This window comes from Apteryx rowi, unplaced genomic scaffold, assembly GCF_003343035.1.
Source record: "Apteryx rowi isolate R43461 unplaced genomic scaffold, aptRow1 scaffold_407, whole genome shotgun sequence".
NCBI classification, from domain to species: Eukaryota; Metazoa; Chordata; class Aves; order Apterygiformes; family Apterygidae; genus Apteryx; species Apteryx rowi.
The window spans coordinates 519495-543372 of NW_020450598.1; the positions used below are offsets into that span (position 1 = coordinate 519495).

Here is a 23878-nt window from a genome sequence, read left to right on the forward strand (position 1 = left end):
ATGCACTCCTTTCCATTACTGTGCTCCTTCCTTCTCTGCAATGGCCTTATGGTGGCTGCACAGAGAAAGGTCCAGGAGCTCCCTGATGAAGAGGAGGAGGAGAGCCCTGCACAGATTCGGACCCCGCAGACTCTCTCTCGAGGTGAGTGACTGGGGTGCATGAGGCAGGCCCGAAGCACCAATATTTCCTGATGATATCATCCATCACAGTGTTTAGCGTGTACCTCCACCCGCATATCCAGGCAGGCAAATGTCTGAGTGCAGTGGCTGGAAGATCTCCCTTCATTCCCACGCAGAAGCCCAAACATGCCTTAAGTAAGTGCCATTTGCACTGTGGCCAAGAGCGCTGGTGCATTCAGCAGGGGAGAAGTCCTCACACCCTGTACTTGGGAACAGATATAGATGCTTTGCTCCAAACCTGGGCTGGGGACGCAGCCAAGAGCCAGACTATCCCACTGGCTGCTGATTAGCTCTTCAGGTGTTAGTCAGTAGGCAGCCACACCAGCAGCCCCTATCCCTACCAAGGCATGCTGAGTAGGCAGGCACCTGTAGTTACAGAGCCAGCTCAACTTTTCTGCTGTCCTCTTTCCTACCAGCATGGTGGGCCAGGCACAGACACCAGGTATGTCCTCTTCCTCCCTGGGGATTTCTGTGGGTGCTACCAGGCATGGGCATGGTGCTCTAGCCATTGGATGGGGCTCAAGACCCATGCCCAAGCTTCGTTCCAGAGAGGGATCGTTCTGTTTTCCTAGCATCAAATAAGATCCAGGCACCTGACACCAAAAATATGCCTGCATCTCTACCCTACCTAGCCGTCAGCCTGTTGAGTACTCTATTACTGCAGGAAGCCATATCAGTGCAAACAGCAAGCCTGTTTCAGCTCTTTGGAAGGATGGATGAGTTCAGGGAAGAACTCCAGGCTCCAACTTTTGAGTGGTTGAAAATACTTGTCCATAATCTTTATCAACCACCTGAGCTGCAGGAAGGGTGGGATTTCATCTTCCTTCCCTATCATCTGTCTCCTGATACATTTCTGCTCATGAGTTTCCTGGTACCCAAAAACCACCCGGAAGGTCTGGACATCCTGAAGGAAGGCAACTAGTTTGTGCTACCCAAGTGCTATTCAGCAGAGTATCCTCATCCATACTGAGGAGAAAATTAACTAAGGCTGCTCTCAACAGGCTGGGGAGATGACATTGAATGGGTGCAGACATATGAAGAAGGTTTAGCAAGATCAAGACAAAGGTAATCCTCAGTTCTTGTTATGCTAGCTCATACGTTTAAGTGCGTGCATAGCTGTGTGCATGGACAGAACTAACAAAACTATGAGATGATCACGTAAAGTATAGAAGGCTCTAACACGATGCTTGGACTGTGGACTATATTTTGTAAGCAGTGCTTATCTGTACTGTACAGAAGCTGAACAAACTAGGCTGAACAAGATTTTGGAGGGAGCTCACCAAAGATGCTCACCAGCATCTTCTAGGATTGAGTCTCACATACATCTCCAAATCCTTTCTTACTTGCTGTCCTGGTTGATATTTTTAGCAGTGTTTTTAAGAACCTTTAGTACTCACAAGCCATGAAGAATACCTGGTAGTTATAGGAACTTATTTCCTTCCACACTGGTTTCCACAGCCATAGCAAATACAGAGGGAAAGGTGTGCAGGCAAGGCCTCCAAAGATCTAGTGCAAACAGTACCATGGCTCACCTTCAGCCCCTCAGATGCACGTGAGCCAAGTCAACTGGCTATAGCTCCACTCCTGAGAGGGGCTGAGGTTGGAGCTCAGGGCACACTGTCATTTCAAATGCCCTTGTAGTGCTTCCAGTAGGTGTTACCTTCTCAGTGATCCACTCCTCTGTATACGACTGTGTCTGCACCTCCCTAATAGCCAGGTTGCTATTGCTCCTTGCACTATAAGTATATCCCTGGAGCATCACAGTGGCTTAACTCTTTGTAGGTGCTGTCTGTAAAAGGTCTGACTTGCTTTTCCTCTCCTTTCCTGCAATGTTGTTTCAGCAAGAAGCCACTGATGGTCATTCACCATCTGGAAGAGTGTCCTTACAGCCAAGGTGAGCAAAGCAAATCTTTCCAAATGATCTGGGTGATCAAACTCTCCCTGTCAGCACTCATTCCCTATGGAGTGCTTGGTGTGAAACTTTCCCAGAACATGCAGGGAAAGATGGAGAGACAGTAGCTCCACAGGGGACTCTTGAGAAAAGTTGGGGAATAAAAGTTGTAAAGCTTTTCTGGGCAGTAACATGCTCAGGGTCAAAGCTTCCCTGGCTAAGACACATGGCTAAGAACCATACCATTCTTTTATACCATGGCTTTCAAGATACAGGTATCCTGAAAGGAGGGAGAGTCAGACACTGACAATTACCATTTTAGTCTTATGTCCTTGGGGGCTGCAACATTGCTTTAGCTGTGTATTTTCATCTTCAGACAAAAATCTTAGAAGTGCTATAGTTTACTGCACTGGAAAGTGCAAATCATCATCTGGCCTGCAAGAGCATCTGTGACCATCTGTTTTGTATAGTGGACAACGTTTGTGCTTACTATTATGAGGCTTCCTGCTGAAGAGCATGTCAGGCCACTCGCAATCACTTGATAACCTAGGGGGTTATCACAAAAAAAAAGATAAGTTTGTCAGGGAAGTCTGGCTCCAGCATTTCTTATTCAACTTCTGTAAGCTTTTTTCCCAACTGCATAAACTGTGCAGATGACTCCTGTGCTCGTAGTGCAGGGCCATAAGCTGCTAAATAAAGCCAAGCCACGCCATGTGCATCCTCCATTGGGAAAGAAATATCTCGGTACACCAGCATTTCAGTTTCTCTAAGATCAAATGTCTTTTGCATTTTCCTTTACTATAGCCAAGTCCTCCAACCTTTGTGTGACATGCGCCTGTCAAAAAGTTTTGTTGGTTTAGGATAAAAGATGCTGCAAAACTGTGAAGCAGTGATGCAGACTTTCCCTCCCACACACACACACCAAAAAAACATATTTCTCTTTCTTTTAGCTTTAAAGAAGGCTTTTGCTTCTAGCACAGAGATTCAGCGGATGGCTCAGGAGGACTTTATCATGCTCAATCTGGTGGTAAGTTTGAATTTAAACTATTAATCTAAATGTTTACTGGGGAGTGGAATAAACCATCTTAAAATCAGAAATGGATTCACTTTGGACAGCTTTAAAGTTGTATTCAAAATGTATATATATATGTATATATACACACACTTTTTAACCTTCCTGAGGATATACAACAGCATTTGCAAAACATCAGCACAGTTACTCCTTGGAGGGAGGGCAGGGAGACACTTCTATACACACACACATATATACATACATATTGGTATGGGAAAACAATTTTGCGCTCTCCGACCATAGGCAATATTCTAATACAAGGAAAAAAAAATAGTCATCAGGCTGTCAGAGTTACACATCTGGGGTATCTGTTCCCTCTCCTAAGCTTCTTGCATGGGGCAGCTTGGACAGAAGGGGGAGCTGGGATATTTGATCAGACCAGAATTGTTAGTTGTTGGTAGACAGTTATGTGAGGCAAGGTAAGCTTGGTTGACTTACTAAGACAAGCTCAGCTGATTCAGTCCATTTATAGCACTCTGAGGAGCGCTTTGACAGATACCCACTAAGAGCCTAACTCTCCAACAGCATTCCAGCAGTGATGATAACATGGCGCCCGACGGCCATTACGTCCCTCGGATCCTCTTCGTTGGTAAGACTCTGGGCTTGGGGCAATAATCAGAACAAAACAGCCAGCTGGTGGCATTTTTTTTTCTATACGGTCCCTATTGAATCCCTGGTGCTCCATGTAATAGCTTGTATTCTTTTGAATACTAACACTGTAGGAATAACCAAGACTTTCAAAAGGGAAACCTTATTTGGAGATAGCCAAACTGGGCCTCGTACTCCAAGCACGTGCTCAAATGACTGACAAACGCTCCACCCAAGGACAGAGAAAAGGCCCCTCACAGACCACAACCTATAGCTATACAAAAGGCAAATCTACCATCAAACTATTGGGTACGAACAGGACAAAGGCCAATTCTTCTGAACCACCACATCAAGCTAGTAGATAAATAATCTTCTCATGGTGGGTTTCAGAAGTAGACTTCTTTCATTATAATACAGCTGCTGAGAGTCTTGTGCTTCAAATCACATCTTTCCAGCCATAAAAAGACCAGTGAACACCATTTTCAAACCTATTTTTTTTCTTCTCACAAAATTGGCCACATCTTCCCCACCCCACAAACCCTGTATCACTAATATCTTGGCCTTTTTTTTCCCCCCTCAAGATCCTTCTATGACAGTTCGAGCTGATATAACTGGCAAATACGGGAACAGGATGTACACCTATGAGCCACAAGACATTTCAACCTGTGAGTGAAATGGGTACCGAACTGATCCTTTTTAAAGCCATCTCAAGTTTATACAAAACAAATATGGGTAAAGGAATAGGGCACAGGAGAATCTTTAGAAATGCTATATCTGTATCTGTCGTAAAGTCTGCTTGCAGCACTTATTTCACAAATATGAATGAAGTTAATTTAGTGCAAGTCCTCTCTGGAAAAAAACCTGCCAAATATTTTTGAAAAAATGGGGCTGTGAACTATGGGAAGAGTTGTCCTCAGTGTCTGAACCCCCGAGGACTGTCAGGAAGCTGGTGGTGTTTCCAAATGCGGTGCAAGTTTGACCAAAAAACCTCAAACTGCTTCTGTTCAAGGCATTTGCAGACTTTAGCGTATTGCTGTTCTACTTCATAATCTGAAACAACTGAACCACTGAAGTGGTTTCCAGTTGTAATACTTCTGGGCCTAGGGGTAAATATAAAGTTTTAAAATAAATAGTCCATGAATACTGTAATTAATTCCTAAGGGTTGGTGCCCCTGCTCTCCCCTCTCTTGGCTGCCCACTTTTCAAGAATTGTAATTTTCTGAGGCCTTGAACTCCAGATCACAGTAAATTGGAACGAGCCAGATTCAAAAGCTGCAGGGCAACAAAGAGAGAAGAGAGCAAACCCATTTCCATAGACAAGCCAAGAACAATACTGCTATTTAGGTTCACAGTCTTTCTCCTCTAGTTCTTGCATTCCAGCAGTACACAGAAGGCGTTTTCAGACTTTTGTCTGACACGCAAACAAAGCTTTGAACCTCACAGACACCTGCAAAGAAGATGGAAAACAGCATCTGTTGCACATCTGGTAACACACTGCCCTCCGTAAACTCCATCAGATGAACCAGTATATTCTAATGGCAGAAACCCTGTCACTGGAGTACTGATTAAAACATAGCATTATATGTCCTTTTGCTACTAACAGGAGTTAACAAAATAGTCTAATAGAAAAAAAWATATATATATATAAATACATATAAGTATACATGTGTGTGTATATACACACACAAATACACACCCCTTTTTTCTAAACCAGTGGCTTGATATTTTCTAGATGCTAATTTCAATCAAACCTTATTGCTGAGACAAAAAAAAAAAAAAAAAAACTGGTCAAAACTACCTATTAAAATTGAAAGATGATTTTAAACACTTTCTAAAAGTCAAGCTACCCGGAGCAGCCTGACTTTCTGACCTCAAGCAGTGTGGCTATAGCATCTATCCTAAATGTTAGCCAATACACACCACAAAACTTTGCTGTTGTTTTTTTTTGTAACGCCAGCGCTTTCTCTGCAGTGATTGAAAACATGAGACAAGCAAAGTCACTTCTCCACACAGAACTCTGAACGGTGGGCGCCTCCGATCTGCACACACCGAGACTGAAGTGCTGAAAAACACGGCAAAACCCAAGCCAGGATGCGTGCTGTCTTCGTACGTTCCCTCAGACACCCTTTCAGAAAAAACACCTTTAGGAGAACTCAGTGCAGTCCCTGTGCAATAGATACATGGAGTGATGCACTACTTGCCCATTTTTTAAGTAGCAGTTTATCTCAATGACTTTATGATTATCATCAATGTACAAGAACTTTTCTTGCTTGTGTTGACAAACTCTTCTTTATCCCAATAAGCGTAATTCTGAATACAGCAGCTTCATTGTAGGGCTCAATATTTACATTATAAATACATTTTAAGTTTCTCCTGTTTGTGCCTAAGCTAGATTGTACTTGCTGCAATCAATTTTCTGCATCACAATTTTTTTTTCCTCCAAGCCACAGATCTTTTCATTCTGGATTATTTTCTCCTTCCCACAAGCAAGCAGAAGCAGCTAACAACCCAGCAACTGAGTGTAGCTCTTGACTGCTTTCAAATTATGTCTGTGAAGAAACCAGGAGGATTAAGAATGGATCATTTGGTTCACTTTGTGATCTTTCATTATGAACTACAGCCTAGTATTTCTCTAATTGGGCATGGTTATCATATCCTTATTTTACATTTTCTGTCATCTAGTTTATATTTTTGTTTTGCCTTTTTTTTTTAAACATAGAAATCTGTACTAAATATACCTTCACTGTTTTTAAATATAATTTGTAGACTAAGAAACAAAATCATGCAATGATAATATAAATTAAGGCACACAGGTTTTGTGTTCCAGGTTTTGTACTTCTATTGCTTTGTGAATTACCATGCTCACTAATATGTATTTCAGAAACTTCTTTCATTTTTGTTAAAAGCTTTTGCTGTGTAATCCAAACAAAAATAAAGCACCAGCCTATTTCCTTTCCAAATCAGCCAACCTTGTTTTCACATTATTTTGTGTGCTTAGCCATAATCAGCAAGCTGATAACCTGCAGGACTGAACAAATGCCACTTACTGCAATCAGCCTTTTAACAAATTTCATTCCACTGCCAGCCATGCAAACTAAGTCTATGATCTGAAAAATCAAGGATTCATAAATCAGTACCAATAAACTCCAACTAGGGAATCTTTTAACGGCTCTGCTCACCAAAGAAAAGATAGATTCTCTGGCTGTAGTCTCTGGCTACAGCTGTATTGTTTCTGAGATAATACTATTAAGTTTACTAGTGTTAGTCACCTGTTAGGGAACCCAAACAGGTATGAATTGAAGAGAAACACTATTTTGGCCATACTGAGCCTGTCATGCAAAAAAATCAGAACCTGTCCCTGGGCTAAGCATCCAATAGAGACAAAACAAAACACGGTAACCCTTCTCCTTAAAAGCAAAGAGACTGGGGGTGGAAGGAGGGTTAAACCCCACTAGGCATAATTCACAGAAGTCACCCAGGAGCTGTTTTATAACCACAGGCTGCTATATATAAATGTGTCTGCTTCCTGCATTCTCTCTCCTCCTTTTTTATTTTTATGTTTTTTCTTAAGGGCAGCAATAGTGCATAAGCCATAGAAAGCTTGCAATCAAAGTGCAGAACTGACCAGAAGCAAGGAGAGCCAAATACAGCAGCAGAAGCATACAAGTAATCTCATCGGCTCCCGCATCGCAGCCGCACGAAGGATTAGGTGCATCCAAAACCAAGCAGCGATACCCTGCAACCACTAGCAAAAAGGGACTTAAAGAGGAATTTGAAGAAAAGACCTGCAGCTGATAGAGGCAGAAACATGGTAGCCCCTGGAAGAAGGAAAGTGAGGGGAATTGCAGACAAGGCAAACAAAAGGGCAAATAAAGAGAGGGATCAGTAGTGGGGGGAAAAGCAACCATAGGTTTACACAGCAGAGCTAGTAACTGGGAGCAGTTAAATTAGTTCAGAGCAGAGGTGGGAGCAGTTGAGAAAGGCCGACGACGCATCAAGTGCTGACAGGGTATTCAGGGTGGCCTGAGGTTGAGGATCCCAGCGTGGGAACGATGCTGCCCAGCGGGGACGGGCGGGAGGAACCTCTGAGCCCAGCGAGGAACAAGGTTTGCACGCTACAGCAGAATAAAGGAGCGCAGGAAATGAAAAACCGTTAACCAGTACAACAAGTTAACAGTTACTTGCTCCGGTAAAATCTGTCAGCAAGGAAGCACTTATGGTGGCCTAAGGCCAGTTTCCCCCCTTCCCCTCTTTTTTTTTTTTTAAATATAATTCTCCCAGACGATTAGAGAGGCAATTTTTAGCAAAAGCAGGTGTTTGACCCTTACTGATCAGTCTGAACACAACCACTTCAATCAACTTCTGGGGTTCACTTAAAGTTTATAGGAAAGCTTTAAAAATGCAAAGTTTTTAAAATGCAAAAGACTTGCTAATCAAGAAGTTGATGCTGTGTCTTTTAGCAAGACACCCACAATCTAGCAACCTTTTTTCCGAGATACTCTAAGAAAATATGGTGCCCTTATTGAGCACTCTACTATATGGATCACAACAGGCGCAGAAGCAGAGGTACTTGCAACTCCATTCAGTACAGACAGCTGATCAGGCCCTGCTGCCCGGCCTAGCACGGCTCTTTGCATGGATCTTCATCACCACCATCATATCTTTTGCATGTACCTGCACATGGAGCCATGCTGTCTAATTCACCAAGGCTGGCAAAGAGGGGCAGTCAGATAACAATAAATTATGCTCTAGTTGTTAGCTTTCTAGCCACTGATGCAAGGGCTGGGAGCGCACACCTTGATGTCTCTAAGCTTGCTTGCAGACTCAGCTTGGCCTTGTCTATCCTGGAGTTGTAGTGTCCCTGGCTAGGCCAAAGGCTTAAGATGAACTTGCCTGTAACTGAAGAGCTAAGCAGAAACATTGGCAGCCTCCAAAAACCGCAGCTAACCACACTGGAGAGCACGGCTGGCAAGCCCTGCTCTTGCAGCCGTCTTATCAACGGCTTTGCTCTCACAGCCTCCGTAGTGCCGTGGTTAGCCACAGCTTTGGGGAAGCCACACAAGCAGCTAGAAAGTCCCAGAATCAAGATGCTTCTCTGGAATACAGCCTATCTTCTCCTTCTGCCATCGTTCACCAGTCCTAGGTACGTCACCCCACACTACCTTGGGCCATCTTTCTGCTTGGGGTTTATACTTGCAAAATGCTTCAAAATGCAAGCCACCCATAGTGTCCTCTGAGGAGGATTCAACAGAGGATGGCTTAGTTCTCCAAACCAGCCGCTTCCTCCAGCTCCCTAATCCTTAAGCAAACTGGAATGAGTTTTGAGAAAAAAAATATATATATATACATATATATATGTCTTTCTCCGAATGAGGTTCCCAGAGTGGAACACAATGCACCAAATGCTTTTTTACAAGAGCTGCACCAGGATCAGGCACAGATAACAAGCTAACAGCTTATTCTTTAGGAATCTTGTTTCTTACTCTACAGAAATCCAGTCATCTAGAAGATTTATGTTGTTTCTCTTGAAAAAACAGACCAGATTAATACGTTTGGATGCACACATACAATAACTGGGAGTCGGAATTATGGGCGGTAAATTCGAGATCATGCTTCCTGAAAAAGGGGAAAACGTAAGATAAAAAGCACTTCAACTCGCACCAAAATCCCAAACCTCCTACTGAACTTCAGTCTCTGGGATGACAGCGCAAGCCCAGCTAGGGCTGGGGAACTTCTCGCATAGATCAGGATGCAGTGCTAGGAACAGGTATGAAAAAAATCAAAGTGCAATCAAGGCTGTGCCCTGTCCAGTGTTACAAAATAATCTACCCCGTTCCCAATCAACATATGTCAGTCAGACACATAGACCAATCAAATAGACATATATAAATGACTCTTTATTTTGTGAAGTACACTTGAAAAATAAAGATGAAAGCTTTTCTAGGCCTTGGAATATAACCATGATAAACTGTGGAATCACAAAGACTCCGTTTTAAAAAGGTGTTCCCTCTCCCCCCATTTTTAACAAACTTTCATTGTGGAATGGTCCACAATAATTCTAAGAAAAAAATATGCATTTTGAGCCAACATTAGAAATAATTCAATATTGGTTCAGTGCAGGCACTGCTACATCACACTTCAACAAAGGCACATACTAAAATCCCCACTTTAGTACTTGTAGTCTGTATTTAAATTTCTCCAAACTTCATGTTTTCAGGAACAGACCAGAGTTAAAATGTAGGTGGGGAAAAAAGAGAGTCAAGCTCAGTACAGCTGTCCAGAATGGGATTGGAGGAGTTAAAGTGACAGCAAAGTAAGTGCAATGCAATGGAATAATTTGCAAACACAAAGATTCCTTGTTTACCTTGGTAATCAGCATGTGTGATAATTTCTGTAAGCCTGTGGCTTACAAGAACTCCTGTTGAAATGGAAGAAGGCTATGCAAAATAAGTCCGCGAGGGAAAGAAAAAGGCTGCCCTCACCTCAAGCAAAAAAAAAAAAAAAAAAAAAAAAAAAAAAAAAAAAAAAAAAAAAAAAAAAAAAAAAAAAAAAAAAAAAAAAAAAAAAAAAAAAAAATCCATCTGTAAAACTAGGATTATATAATTCAAGTAAAACCTAAGACCAAGAGAGTTGGGAAATGTAGGAAATGATAATATCCCCTTCTTGGCTGAATCAGCCTAGGAAAGCACAGAAGCAACTTATTGAATTTTAAAAATTAAAAATACGTGAAATAATTACTGTTCACAGGCTTCAAGATGAGGAGGTGCTTTGACTTTTTTTTTTCCTTTTTGCTCAAAGCTGAGAGATTTGTTTTGAAGCTGTCCAAAATAGCAGAATATTGTTAAACTGTGAAAGTTAAATCAGAGGATCTTCCCACATCAGCCAAAATTTTAGTAGTCTGCTGTACTGGCATTTTCTACAACAAAAACTTCTACACATACACGAAATCATTTACTATAGTCCTCAAGAGTTGCATGTATTTTGTTCACTCGTTATTACAGTTTTAATTAAAGGTACTTCAGCCTATGTTTCAAAAGTCGTATCTGAACATTGCCTTACTCATTTCAAAATAGGTTTGCCAGCCATTCATGCAGTTCAACAAGGCTTTGTAGTGTATTTGATAACAGACTTCATTTGACCCGGGAATCAATTTCTGCAGGTTTCCAGCAGGAAAAGGCAAACACATTTACATGCCATCAGCACTTTACTGCTGCACTGAACAGCTTATGTGTTATCTTCTACCTTTCCTTTCTTACCTTATCACTGAAAATATGTTTAAAGTCTGATTATAAGCAAATAACTCCATTAAGAGTTTCAGTTAATTTGTCAGTACTATTTATGCTCAAAGAAAATTATGAGCCTGATGGGAAATTAAGTTATGGCTAATCATGTACAGCGGAGGAATACCATTTAAGTGTTGTAAATATTTGAGATGTTTAAATAAAGGTGATAGAAACATCAAATTTTAGTAAACCCTGATTCCCAGCCTCAGTAACAAAATACGGTCTCTCATCAGATACTTACATGTGTTCTCAATCTTGAGATCCAATCTTACAACCATTCGGTAAACATTTTACTTAATACACAAGAATCTTTGATACTCAGTTCAGCTGGTATTCAACAACATACATCCCTTCTATTATGGAGGCTGTAAATCAACACCAAGATAAGCATTTTCTTGCACTTTCTCAAATGTTTCAAAGGATATTAAAACAGCCAAACAAATGCGAAGTGAAGGAAAATCCTCTGAATAAGAGTACTGAAAATAAATACAAGCCTTTTTCCTGAGTAAAATAAAACCCACCTCAGACCAACCGTCAGATCTGCCAAATGTTTCTGTCCTTTTTGTTTGTTAATAAAGCTTGTGGACAACAAAAAAGCACTAGCAACTTTGAAATCCAAGGCTACTGCACTGTTGTTTCATATCAGAAAGTTATAGGTTTCCAGGTTTTAGAGCTTGACAAATTTTGAACTTATTCCTTTCTGGAGTCAATTTAGCATACCTTGTCCAGAGATTTCCACATTTCTTTCATGTCTGAAGTCTGATTCAAGCTACTACTGACTTAGATTTATATATCAGACAGCAAATCAAATTCTGGTATCACTAGTGATTTCAGTGATGAGACATGGAACAGTAATTTCTAAAAAAAGGGGTTTATGACTGCATTGAAAAACCTTAGCAAACTCTGTAGTGATGGTGCAAGACGCCAGTTTTTCTGATTAAAAAAACAAAAAAAAAACAGAGCGATTATAAAATAGTCACTGAAAGGTTACACAATATATTAATCAGTTTTCTCATGAATAAAGTGCATTTACCTAGCCTGAGAATAAGTACCACATGGATAAAGGGATGCTAAAGCACTTCACCAAGAGAGATTAAAAGAAAACCAGAGTCATCCTGAATCCTATATCCAGTCTGTCTCGGTGATTCTCAAAGACACTTCAGGGAAGACCATCCCTCTCGCTGGTCCAGTTGAGGTACTCCATTCCAATTTAGTATATCGGCAGTACGGTCTGGTCAAGAAATCATCTGCCTGGTGCTATCTGAAAACTCCAACATTGATTGAAAGAGCCACTTCTGGCTTACGGTGCTTAATATTCACCTTTTCCTCAGAAAAAATGTGGTTCTGTAAACGTTCAGCTTGTCGGCTATTAAAAAAAGAAAGAAAGAAAGATGCCTAGTATTGGGGTTGAGTCTAAGCACCAACAGTGCCATATGCCAGTTGGATTGAACCCGATTTCCACTTAGGTGCAAGAACGACTTTGCAAGCTCCCACTTACATCCTATATAAGGACTGTACAGACAAAGAGTTCATTTTTCATCTCCAGAGACAGTGCCAAACTTCGTGTGTTGCAAGGGAAAAACTGAGGCTCAGTGTAGGAACATGGCACTTACTTAAAGAAGAAGTTTTTGAATTGCTTTTATCAACTTGAGCGCTTCCTTTAGCACTACTAGGACTGTGTGCTCTAAGAGCATCCTGTTATAACTCTTTAGAGTTATCCAGGTAACAAGTTAGTGTGAGAAGCAACAAAAACCACCTTAAGTATTTCAAAAGAAAAGTAAATGTAAATACTCAATACCTTTTCTTTTTTTCTAATGCAAGCTGCCTTTGCTTCTCTTTTCCAACATCATCTCTCACTGTGCTGAAGTCCTTTGTGTCATCAAGGAGAAGATTCTGTTGTCAAAAGGGATCGAGTGTAATAGCTTATTATTTTCATCTGCCAAAAATGTGCCTCACATGTAGCTCAGTTTAAACAATTCATTGTCGGAGCACTTTTTCTACCTAGTTTTAAAGCAATTAAATTCAGGTAACTAAGTGCAAAATATTAAAAACAAAACAAAACAACCCTTACAACTCTTCTTTTTAGTTTCAGTATTTAACAATGAACTAGCATCAGAGATATTGCTCAATACCTTAATGCATCAGAATATGACACCAGACTTTTCCTGTATTGCTTTAAAACCCAGTGAGTATGTTCTTTCAGAAGTCTCATAAATCAGCCTGACTGACAATTCAGAGCTCAATACGCTGCTGGGTAGTTCCTTCTTCTTTTTTAAATATTTAAATAGATCTGCAATAATCCTTTGGAAAATGTTGTGAATTTAAATTTAGAGTATTATTTTTAATGCACACTGTTCTTGGATTTTATTCTCACTAGGAAAGAAACAGTTCATAAAACAAGGGCAAGAAAAATCCACAGTTTCCTCTGGATAGTGTTTGAGCATAGACCAAAAACTGACTTTGCACTGGCTAAGGGAAAGTTGCACAAGAGCCTCTAAGTATTGCCCTCTAGTGCCCACAGCAGGATATAAGGGTGAAAGCATGATATTTCCATCAGACTGGTTAAGAACAGGAGAAAAAGGACAAAAAGCATCAGTAGCAACAGATTTCCCCTGTCCGTACAATGTGTTGTCCAGATCCATATATCAACACTTTCATACAGATGTAACAGGATGCAGAAAAACAAGGAAGAAATGAAGACACTGCAGAGGGGGATGGTGTGCTTCATCCCAACCCAATAATTAAAGCAAAGTTCATTTACCTTCACTCCAATGATGTCTCCATCTTTCAGGTGATAAGGTGCTGACTGTAAACTCTCTTGTTTTTTCTTCCGTTTCCTCTTTGAAATTTGTTGAGTCTGAATAAAATCAAAGCAGAAGACTCATACATAGCAGATTTCAGAAAGCTGCTTAAATGGATATTTGCTGACAATTCCTTCTAAATGTGTATGGTTCCCATTAGCTATTCTTCCATAATCAGACAGGCTTATTATAAAGAAAATTAAATATCCACTTTTGTCAGCAGCTTTTTTTTGTTCTGCAGCTCACGTAAGCAAAACAAAACAAAAACAGTTATCTGTCTCCCTTCCAGCTCCCTATATTTACCAGGGTAAATGACACTTCATGACTAGTTAACAGTGACCCTTGACCACAGGACATCCTGTAGAGTGAAGAGAAATACTTTCATTCTGTGTTACCTCTGCAGATCTCTTATGTCTGTTATCTAACTTCTATAGCTATAGATTAAAAAATTCAATGAAATATATGCATTTGCATAGCAAATGATTCCGTGCTCATGACCTGCAACTAACTTTTCAACCTGTATAAGCAGGTATAAGAAGAGATGGGATGGAGGAGTGGTTTATTCTCTGCTAACCAGAACTGCTCTCTTCCCCAAAAGATTTCTACCTGGTTAACTTGGCAGAATGGCAAGATCTGCTAACTGAAGTGATCAAAAACTTATTGTCTTCACTATGATTTCAAAAAGACCTAAGCAGATTCCTGAGGAAATAAAACTACCTCCACCACTTTCCAAATTCACCTCGCAGTTTATGCGGGAAAATAAGGCTGTGCACTCAAATACATATACGTGAAAACTGCAGCACAAACCAACACACACTTTTCTCAAAACAGCTCTCGGACTCAGTCATTCCAGATCTTACCCAGCTAGATATCGGCAGCCACTCAAATTTTTCCGGGAAGTATTTGGCTATTTCAATTTTATCTACAGGGAGACAATAGTGAGAAGCAACTCTTTGCCTCAGTGCCCCGGTTGTGCATTCTTTGGAGATATCCCAGACCAAATCTGTGGAGTGGTAGTAGTCCCTCTGCCCTGGTATCCCCATCTGTACTCGAAGCAACAGTTCATGGGGGCTGTCACAAGGAAGAGGAAGATGGACAGTTTTTGTGAATCATTCTTTCAGAATCCCAAATTGCTATTCCTCCCCTCCCTCCCCCTCATTTTTAAAACAAGGCTCTACCAGCAGAAAATGAAAGCTCCAAAGTATTCTTGCACAAAATACTGATATCTGTAATCCCAACAGAAAGTATTTAAGTTAAAAGCTGCTAGCTTAAGTCTCATCTCAAACATACACTGATAAGCATTAAGTATCTTGAGAATTTACCCCAAATTCTCTTCTTTTTGCAGAGGTTCTATGCAGATTTCCACTCTGGCTGCCAGCTTATATTCACTGATAACAAAACAAAGATTAGACGCACATTTTCAGTCATATATTCTAAATTCCATTATCTGCAAAACCAAAGCAAGAGGTTACTGGAACCAAAACTGAAACTCAGGAAGGTATATAAACTGCATTCAAAACCACTTAAAATAAAGCTTAGCCGAATAAGCATGATTTGATCTATTTATGCTCCCACCTCTCCCTTCCACCACGCTTGAGTTACAATAGGTGCTCAACACACAAAAATTGAAACAAGCAGGAAAGAGCTTTCTGTTGACATTTGACTGAACTGATTTTGTTTCTCCCCAATCCACCTCACAGCCCAGTAAACCATCAGTCTGTTGTTATGTTACTTGAGTGTTCAATAAGAAACCTACTTGAGTTGCTGCTTGTTGTTTCGTAAAAGCTTGCCTGGGCGCTTACTTTCCACTGTCCAGGCTCTGAGAAATGCAGGTAGTGGAATGATCTGCTCCTGGCAACATGGCAAAGTCATGGCCTGCAAAACCAAATATCTCTTCAATAATTTCAGCAGCCAGTCGGCTTGGAGAGATGAAAAATCACTTGACTGCTTCTCAGTGTAATATTGAAACAATTAGAGATAGGGCAGGGTATTTAGACTTATCCCTCAACAATGGTTGCTTGCAACTTACAGGTGGTGGCTGTGACGGACAGATTCTTTTTTCAACCTCAAAGCAAGTTGGCCTTCACTCCCTCCCAGCATTTCTCAATTTAACGAAGGTCTCTAAAGTCATGAATTTATTTTTTTAACCAGAATTTTTATAACTGGAAGAATGAGGCTAACAAAATCATTACCACAATCTCTAGCCAAGTGCTGAGCAAGCTCCTTCACTCCTTTAACCAACAAAGCAATATTATTTCCACGCTAAGATAAATTTCCATGTTCATAAGATGCAAACAGCCACAGTATTTCACAGCAGCAGTTTGGCTGAGACTGAGAAACAGACGTCTTACCCAAAACAGCAAGTTTTGGTATGGATCAGAATTGGAAGAGATGATAATGCAGTTTAATTACAACAACCAACCAGCTAAACAGTGGAAAAGTTTTTACAACAGAGTTGTTTGGTAGCTGGTTGTTTTTGTGTTTTTTTGTGTTTTTTTTTTTAAGTGTGTTAAATCACACTTTTCTAATTAAAAAAGCATAAAAAGGCACCTTAGTTTCTGGCCAAGGAAACTAAGCCACACATTCACAAATGACAGATACGACCTTCTCTGCATTTAAAGCAATTTCTCATTCATTAGGTTCAACATATGAAAACACACAAGAAAACTAATACAGGAACTATGTGGAAATGGCAAGTGGCTCTTTAGGAAGTGCTTGTATAGGTGTGTTCCTCTCATTAATCATTTTTACATTGTGAAATAAAAATACGGCAGTAAGCCAAAGTTTCAGATGAAGCGCAACAAGGCTTTTGCAGCTGGGGACACATGACAGAATGGCAACTGCAGGGAACATACTAAGGAAATATCTGAGCTACATGCTCAAATTGCCTCTTGGTACTTACCACCGAACATGGCATATAAGCAAATGCCATATCAGAACATACTGGAGACAAGGGAAAAGGAAATAAAAAATATGTATTAATATAGCTCAGTTAATCACAGTGTTGCTGTACATATAGAACACAGGAGAACATCTAACCTGAATCTTCAAATCTTCCAAAGAAGCTTCTCCTGTTATTTCTATACTGCCAGCGTAACATAGACCCATGTCTGTTTGGACATATTCTGGGGGGAGACAGAGACACAGAGAGAGAGACACACACACAGAAAGGGACAGAGAGACGGAGAGAAGAATAAATATGATTTTGTTTATTGTCCTAAGAGAAAACAGTCACTTTGAGCAGAGATTTCATTCAATTTAGAAGGGACCTGATATAAATTTTTTTGAGGATAGTTAAGGAAACATTATACACAGTTGATAAAATACCTTCTCTTAGCTGCCAAAGAAGAGTTCAAACTGATTCTATATTCTATTGTTTTTAAAAATACAACAAGTTATTGGAATTCATAAAGAGTATTAATTATTGGTTATGACTCTGAAATGTAGAATGTGTTGCACGGAAAGTTAAACTACTCTTACCCACGCTACTGAAGTCGTCAGGGAAGAAAATAAAACTTTGATAAAGCTTGAGAGAAAAGGAGAAAAATGCAAAAAAAAAAATCCTTCTAAAAGGCAAGGGTTCTGCTGTGCAACACAGCTCAGCAGCAAAGGAAGAATTTTATTTTCTTGTATAAAAGAGCATTGGTTTATCCCCCTTTTTCCAATTTGCAGTTGTCCCCAATACATTCTCTTCTTCCTTCTCAATCCTCACTTCATTTTTTTACCCTCGCTTGTTTTTGATTTGGATTTGACTTTTAGAACAAACACATTAAAATACCTGTATGCAGTGTCCTGGAGAGTCACACCGCATTCACTCATCTTATAGCTTCTCAAAAAGCAATTTAGCCTCAAGTGAGTTAAATGCAATATTATGAGTCTGGCTTGAAGCCAATCATTCATAAGCTTTTTGAGAAGATGTCCTACAAGACTGCCACTCAAAGTACAGAGTAGCTATTTTATTTGCAGAAAGGTAACTGCTTCTGCTTCAAAATTCAGTGAAGATCTTTACCTTTGACCAAATAGGAGCATAAGGACAGTCCCTTCCAGCGTTCCCAGCCTAGTAATATACTTGCAATCTATACTTAGGTGGCTCCTTTCACAATAAGCTTGCTGAGACTTGTATAGCTACTCACAGGTTTCAGAATTTTGGTTTTGACTCAAGGCCCTCAGTGCTATCACAGGCAACCAGCCCATATGATTCCTTTCACAAACTGATTCAGCTCACCTCCTGCTGGAGACACCTCCAAAGCCTCCATCTTACAGGTCACACCGTTCACTTGGTCTCGTGCATTCTCTTGATGTTCCATATGATTTAAAGGCTTGTACCACCAAATGGGTATTTTCAGGAAACCCTGAAAAGCAAACAAGAAGTACCTGGTAGCCTATGTGTTCCAATACAGATAAGATTCAGCCTCCATCTCAGGAAGAATGAATGAGATTTGTCCAAGCCTGAGCTTCTGTAAACCTGCGTTCATCTAGGATTCCACATCACCTGCTCTGACTTCCTACTTTTATATGGACCGCTGAGCGGAAAAAAATCTGGCCTTATGTAGCATAGGATCACCATCCTGGTTTGCTGTCATGGCATCTGACATGACAGATGCAACTGAGTGACTTTATTTCCTGGAGATTTGGACATAGATATGAACTTGACTGAAGAGGCTGCATTCATCTAAGTTCACCAGCTATAATGGTATTTTGTCGCTTCAGAAGCTCTCCAGAGCTTTTCCTCACCTGCTCTGCACAGCCAGGAAAGGACACTTAAGTTGATGTCTCTCTCCTCTTCTGAGCAGAATAGACTGTATTTTTTTCTTTCACATGCAGGTCTATTATCACTCATTCCACTGTTGCAGCAAGCTCTTATCCCACAACTTTTTGAGAAAAAGGCTATCAAAAATATACAAGTTTGTCCTGTATGAAGCTTTATTCACCATAAACTTGCTGAGAGCCGCATTGTCTGCTTGCTGGTTCTTGCAAAGTGTTTTAGCCTTTTGTTTTGACTTACAATGCCCTATATCACTTGAGATTTGCTAGCACAGAGCCCTTCCATATGTACAGTCATTGCTGTCAAGACAGCCAAGAAGGGCCCTTCATTTGCAAATATGATCCTCAGTACAAAAGCTGACCTAAAAGGCAAACAGATAAGTTCCTCTATTTTTACTATTTTGTGAGGACATAAAAGTATAAGGGCTGTGCCTTCAGGAGGACTCCTACTTTTGTGCACTGGTTATTGCTCATCTTGCTTGCCAGAAATACTGATTTCCTCCAGATTTGTAACCTTAACATATTCTAAGATGCATTTAGGCTAGGAAGCCGCAACAGGCAAGACTTCTGCTACAGAAGTTGAAAGAATAATAAATATAGAGAGACTATTTATAATATTCTTATAATATAAATGTTAAACTATGAAACTATAAAACGACAAAAAGCTTTATTCATTATTTCTGACTAAAAATATTTCGGATGAAAAATTCTGAAATAAGCAAAAGGAAAAAAAAGAGAATCCTATCGTATTCAAGTCTCCAGAAAAGTCAATTGATTAAAGAACATAAACAACACCCTTAATTTTACCTTTGGTGGAAGCTTTCCTTCAGTTAGAACCAAAGTATCCCCTCTGCAAACATTAAGCTCCTTCAGAGTGGCATTCTAGAGAAAGAGAAAGCACAGTATACTTGTAAGCCTGCAAGTCCTTGTGCTTTGCTTCCTGAAGTGTGAAGGGTTTTTTTATGCCATGCATATCAAAAGTCCAAGGTGCTTTGCTTTCCCACAGAAGAGCACATAAATATTCACATAACTTCTACTGCTTGGAGACAACTTTGCAACAACGCATAAGTATTCCATCCACATAAGCCTGCAATTTAAGAGTACTTCTGGAACATCCCACTGAGCCATCTATTTTCTCTGCACCTCCATATTTTACCGATTAATACCTCATGCTTATCACTGGTAGATCTGAACATCTTTAATGCATGCTAAGCCTAGACTTTAGGAAAACCTATGTGGACATGGCTTAATAATAGTCCCTGAAAATAAGAGGCAGGTGCTTAAGATTTACCTTTTAACCACAGCCAACACTGTCTTCACAAGGCCATGCGAAAATAGAACAGTGCCTAGTAATGTATCACCCACAAAAAACACCACAGATTTGCTTTAATGAAGTTTTCTTCAGGAAAAGTTCCAAGAAAAATGGAACAGACTACATATTGTGTGATTCAAGTCAAAAAGAAGGTCCTCTTACTTCCTGACTTAATGCTTCCCCTGCTTCGTAGCACCAGTCAAGCCTTCTCAAATGCCAGTTGTCACCTACCAAAAATAAATAAGTAAATAAACGCGCAAACCTAAACAGAGGGAAAACTATTAGCCAACAAGGTTGTTACCCCCAAAAATGGATTAAAAAACTCTTCATAAGTGTTAACAGCCTACCCATTTTTACAACTCTGACAAAATTAGAGACTGAAAAGAATGAACAAGTAGCTTCAGCTTCCTTCCCCAGGCCCTAGAAACACACTTTTGCCTCTTGGAAATAGCCTTCTCTTATTTTTATGTCTGTCTGTCTGTCTTTATGAACTCTCCTTCGCAGCTATCTAATTTCCCTGGTTCAGGAGGAAACCAAAGGAAGTGAAATGACAACATGTAGCTAGAAGCAGAACTGCAGAAGAAAGAAAATTAAAAAGTTGAGAGGGAAAAAGTTTTGGCTGTGGAAACGATGAGTGTGAATTGTCAATGAACTTCCCTTGTCACTATACCATTTAAACTGATGAAAAGCACCTTAAAATGATACTGTAAGGATAATAAAAATATAATAGTAATTATTAAGGATAATATAACAAATCAGAAATATACTGTAAGGAAGAAACTCAATTCTCTCTCCCCTTGTCTCTGTTCTACATTTCCAGTAGACTTTATATTAGAGGAAAAAGGATGATATAGTTCAGAAACTACAACACTTTAGAATTAGCACCTATATGAAGCATTATGTACAGGAGAAACGAATTTAATTGTGCTTTTGTTTGTTCAAAAGTGAGAGATGAAAATGCACTTCAAAAATTTTCTCTAGGGTCCAAAACTTGACTTTCGTAACTAAAAGCCCAAACAGAATCTCATCAATGAATTCTGATGGGAAAACAGTACCTGGCAGCCTTTTTAAACTACAACTTCAAAACCCACTGAACTCTGACATTTCTTCGAATGAGAACAATCAGATCACGAATCTCTATGCAAGGCCAAATTCAACTTTTCAAAAAATGGTAATATAAAGCAAGCAATAAAAACAGAACCCTTGTTTCTTGGCAGTGAACCTATACCACAAGGAAATGAAAAAGGTTAAGCTTCTATTTTCAAGACATTATTAACTATTCCACTCATATGCATATGTACACAAGAGCACAGTATTTAATTTTCACTTGGGCTACTCAATGTGTATTTTCATAGTAATATTTTTCAGGTGAACTTTTGTGTTTCCTAGAGCGTGGCCAAGTTTGCAGCCTTCACCCCACAGTAACAGAGAATTCAATGTTCAATAAGGGTTGGGTAAGACCTAAAGCTCGAAAACCCAATGACACACCAGGCTTTTCTCTCTTCCTCTCCATCAGCATCATCAGAAAGAGATGTTGAGCCAAGAAATTCACATATGATGTCCGTGCTATCTATATCTCTTCCTTAACCCTCATTTTAAAGTTTAATAACTAGAGCTGCTACCACCCAGACTCCCAAACAATAGCCAAACTGGGATCTCACACTGATTAACTGGCTTTTGCAAAACCACCTAAGAACACTTTGATTTTTATAATTAACCTCATGCAATGGTTCCCACTGCAATACACAAATGTTGTTCAAACAGCCAAACACCTCCATTGCCACAGGCTCTCAAGCAAACAGTCTAGGAACAGTGAATGTTGCCATATTTAGATTAAATATAAAGCCTGAAACTGATGTTTCAAGAGCTACTGCACAGCCAGCCTTTATCAGAGCAAAACTCCAAGTTTAAATTCCTTTCTTCTGCCCTCCTCAAGTTACAATGACACATAAATTATTGTAATAAAGCAAGGACTTTTAAGTTTTGGGTTAGCAAGAGGGCTCTTAGAAAACTGGAAATCCCTTAAAGAGAACTCTTTAAATAATAACATAATACGACTAACCTGATAATCCAGATTTTTCCAGCATTAAATTTAGACACTGAAAAAAAAAAAAAAAGAAATATATGGTGAAGCTTAACTCAATGTATAGGTTGGGAAATAAAGTTTTCAGCAAATCTGTACTAGATTTTCTAGCGTATATAAACTGAGTGGCTGATTCCTGGTGAATACCTAGAAACAATATATTTATGTAGACATGGTATACTTGAGTTATATACTACTTTCTTGAAGTATGAAATTGTTTTCAGGTAGGAAATTTACTACTACAGGTGAGTCAGCTTACACAAACTGTTAAAAAAAAAAAAAAAAAAATCTGTGCTGTCAATGTGTTGCTTTACTGAAGCAGATTCTACTGAAAGAGTTTGAAAATGCTAGTGACCTACCCCCAAAAAACCAACCAAAAAAAAAAACCACACACAAGCTGATGACCTCAAGCACATTAGAGCAACTTGTTGAATACATAACCCTAAAGACTCCTCATTATTTTAAAATACTGCTTTCTATCTTAACTTTGCCATGGCTATTGCTGAAAGCTGCATAGTCCTCTTCAAGAAATGCTGTCAGACCAACCCCAACTTGGGGACCTGTTGATTTATAGAGACTAATTGCACAGTAACTGAAAAGCATACATATTTACTCCCATACAACAAAATTCAATCTCGTGGCAGGCTCTGCCATGACTGCACATCGTTTCGAGGATTGCTATTTTTAAAAGGAGTGGCTAGCCATACACGGAACAGTCGGACTACGTTAATCCAAGGAAACAAGTAAGGATGTCTACTTGCTACCTGTTGAAAGATCAAGGCATTCTTCCCCGCTGGCTTTTAGAGCTGAAATACTTCCTTCGTTTCAGTGTTACCTGGTGATCTGAGCAACACATGGTACGAGGCAAAAGTTCTCCAGGAGCAAAATTGGCCCAGCCACCACAAAACGTTTTAAGAGCATCTAGACTTACCTCTCTGACAGAGGCAGTCTCTTCCACAACTATCTCCATCTCAGGGCCTGTGTGTTGGTCACTCCCAACAATAAAATACAAGAAGAGCTAAAAAGGCAATTATAAGTTATCAGAATATATATTTAAGGATGGATATACTGTGAAATAATATTCCCTGATGCATGCATATACCAGCTACTGCATGCCTGCCATCAGTCAAACACCACTGAAATTGCTTTTAGCTAAATCAAATGATCTAAGCAGTAAAGACAGAGGAGCTTATGTACTTGAATTATCGCCATCAGCTGAGCTTCATTAACTAAGTGTACATGTCCTCAGCCTGCACAAATGAGAACTAAAACCTGCTAGCTTAAGCCATATTTTGTCATATCTCTACACCATCTTAACTGTGGAGAAAAAAAACACTCTGATCTTCAGAAATACACAAGTCAGCACTGTTTTTTTTTCCCTCCAGATTTACACCTTGTAGATATCAAATGTAAAACCTTCTTCTTCTTACTTTAGGTTCTTACCTAAGGTATATGCACATCAGAGCACAGAAGACAGACAACTGCAAACAGATGAATTACTGCAACTTAATTATTTACCATTAGCAAAATGAGCTATATTAACTGGTCATGTATATACTCTTGGCCTTCTGCAACTGAGAWAAACGGCGTGAGTCTTAATGCTTATATGTATAATTCTCAGTGCCAGTGAGCAATTTTTTTTTCCTCATTCCAGTTTACTACTACAATCATTACAAAAGGAAAAAAAGGGCTACATGAAATATTAGGAAACGTAAACAGAGCATAAAAGCAGCTCTAGGCTCTTTTCAGTCACAGGACTATTTTACCTGAGTGGAAGTTGGAGACTTCCCATGGCACAGCCCTAACAAACTTCCCATTTTCAGTTCTGCTTCCTTGACAGTATAATCTTCTGGCACTTAAGGGAGAAAAAAATAAGAAAAACATCATATAAAAGCTGCTTCCTG

The 23878-nt window shown here is 39.7% G+C and overlaps 2 protein-coding genes across 8 annotated transcripts in view; one reads left to right on the forward strand and one right to left on the reverse strand.

The window, feature by feature from the left end:
• LOC112970810 (anterior gradient protein 3-like) lies at window positions 1-6456 on the forward strand. The gene is made up of 7 exons (XM_026075603.1): window positions 1-142; window positions 1182-1245; window positions 2022-2074; window positions 3022-3098; window positions 3669-3732; window positions 4313-4396; window positions 5703-6456. The coding sequence occupies exons 1-7, from the start codon at window positions 1-3 to the stop codon at window positions 5750-5752; spliced, it is 534 nt and encodes a 177-aa protein (XP_025931388.1). The 3' UTR covers window positions 5753-6456.
• Window positions 6457-10678: 4222 nt separating this feature from the next.
• Window positions 10679-23878, reverse strand: part of USP40 (ubiquitin specific peptidase 40) — a 38204-nt gene continuing 25004 nt past the window's right edge. For 4 of the 7 annotated variants that reach the window (XM_026075599.1, XM_026075597.1, XM_026075598.1 and 1 more), the window contains 13 exons: window positions 23741-23829; window positions 22906-22992; window positions 21954-21990; window positions 20054-20118; window positions 19387-19461; window positions 18041-18167; window positions 16855-16940; window positions 15572-15690; window positions 15138-15203; window positions 14676-14886; window positions 13776-13871; window positions 12813-12907; window positions 10679-12380 (listed from right to left, as the gene is read on the reverse strand). In XM_026075599.1, coding sequence (XP_025931384.1) covers window positions 12272-12380; window positions 12813-12907; window positions 13776-13871; window positions 14676-14886; window positions 15138-15203; window positions 15572-15690; window positions 16855-16940; window positions 18041-18167; window positions 19387-19461; window positions 20054-20118; window positions 21954-21990; window positions 22906-22992; window positions 23741-23829 — 1262 coding nt within the window. In that variant the 3' untranslated portion in view covers window positions 10679-12271. The other 3 variants (XM_026075600.1, XR_003255168.1, XM_026075602.1) reach the window with 3 other exon arrangements.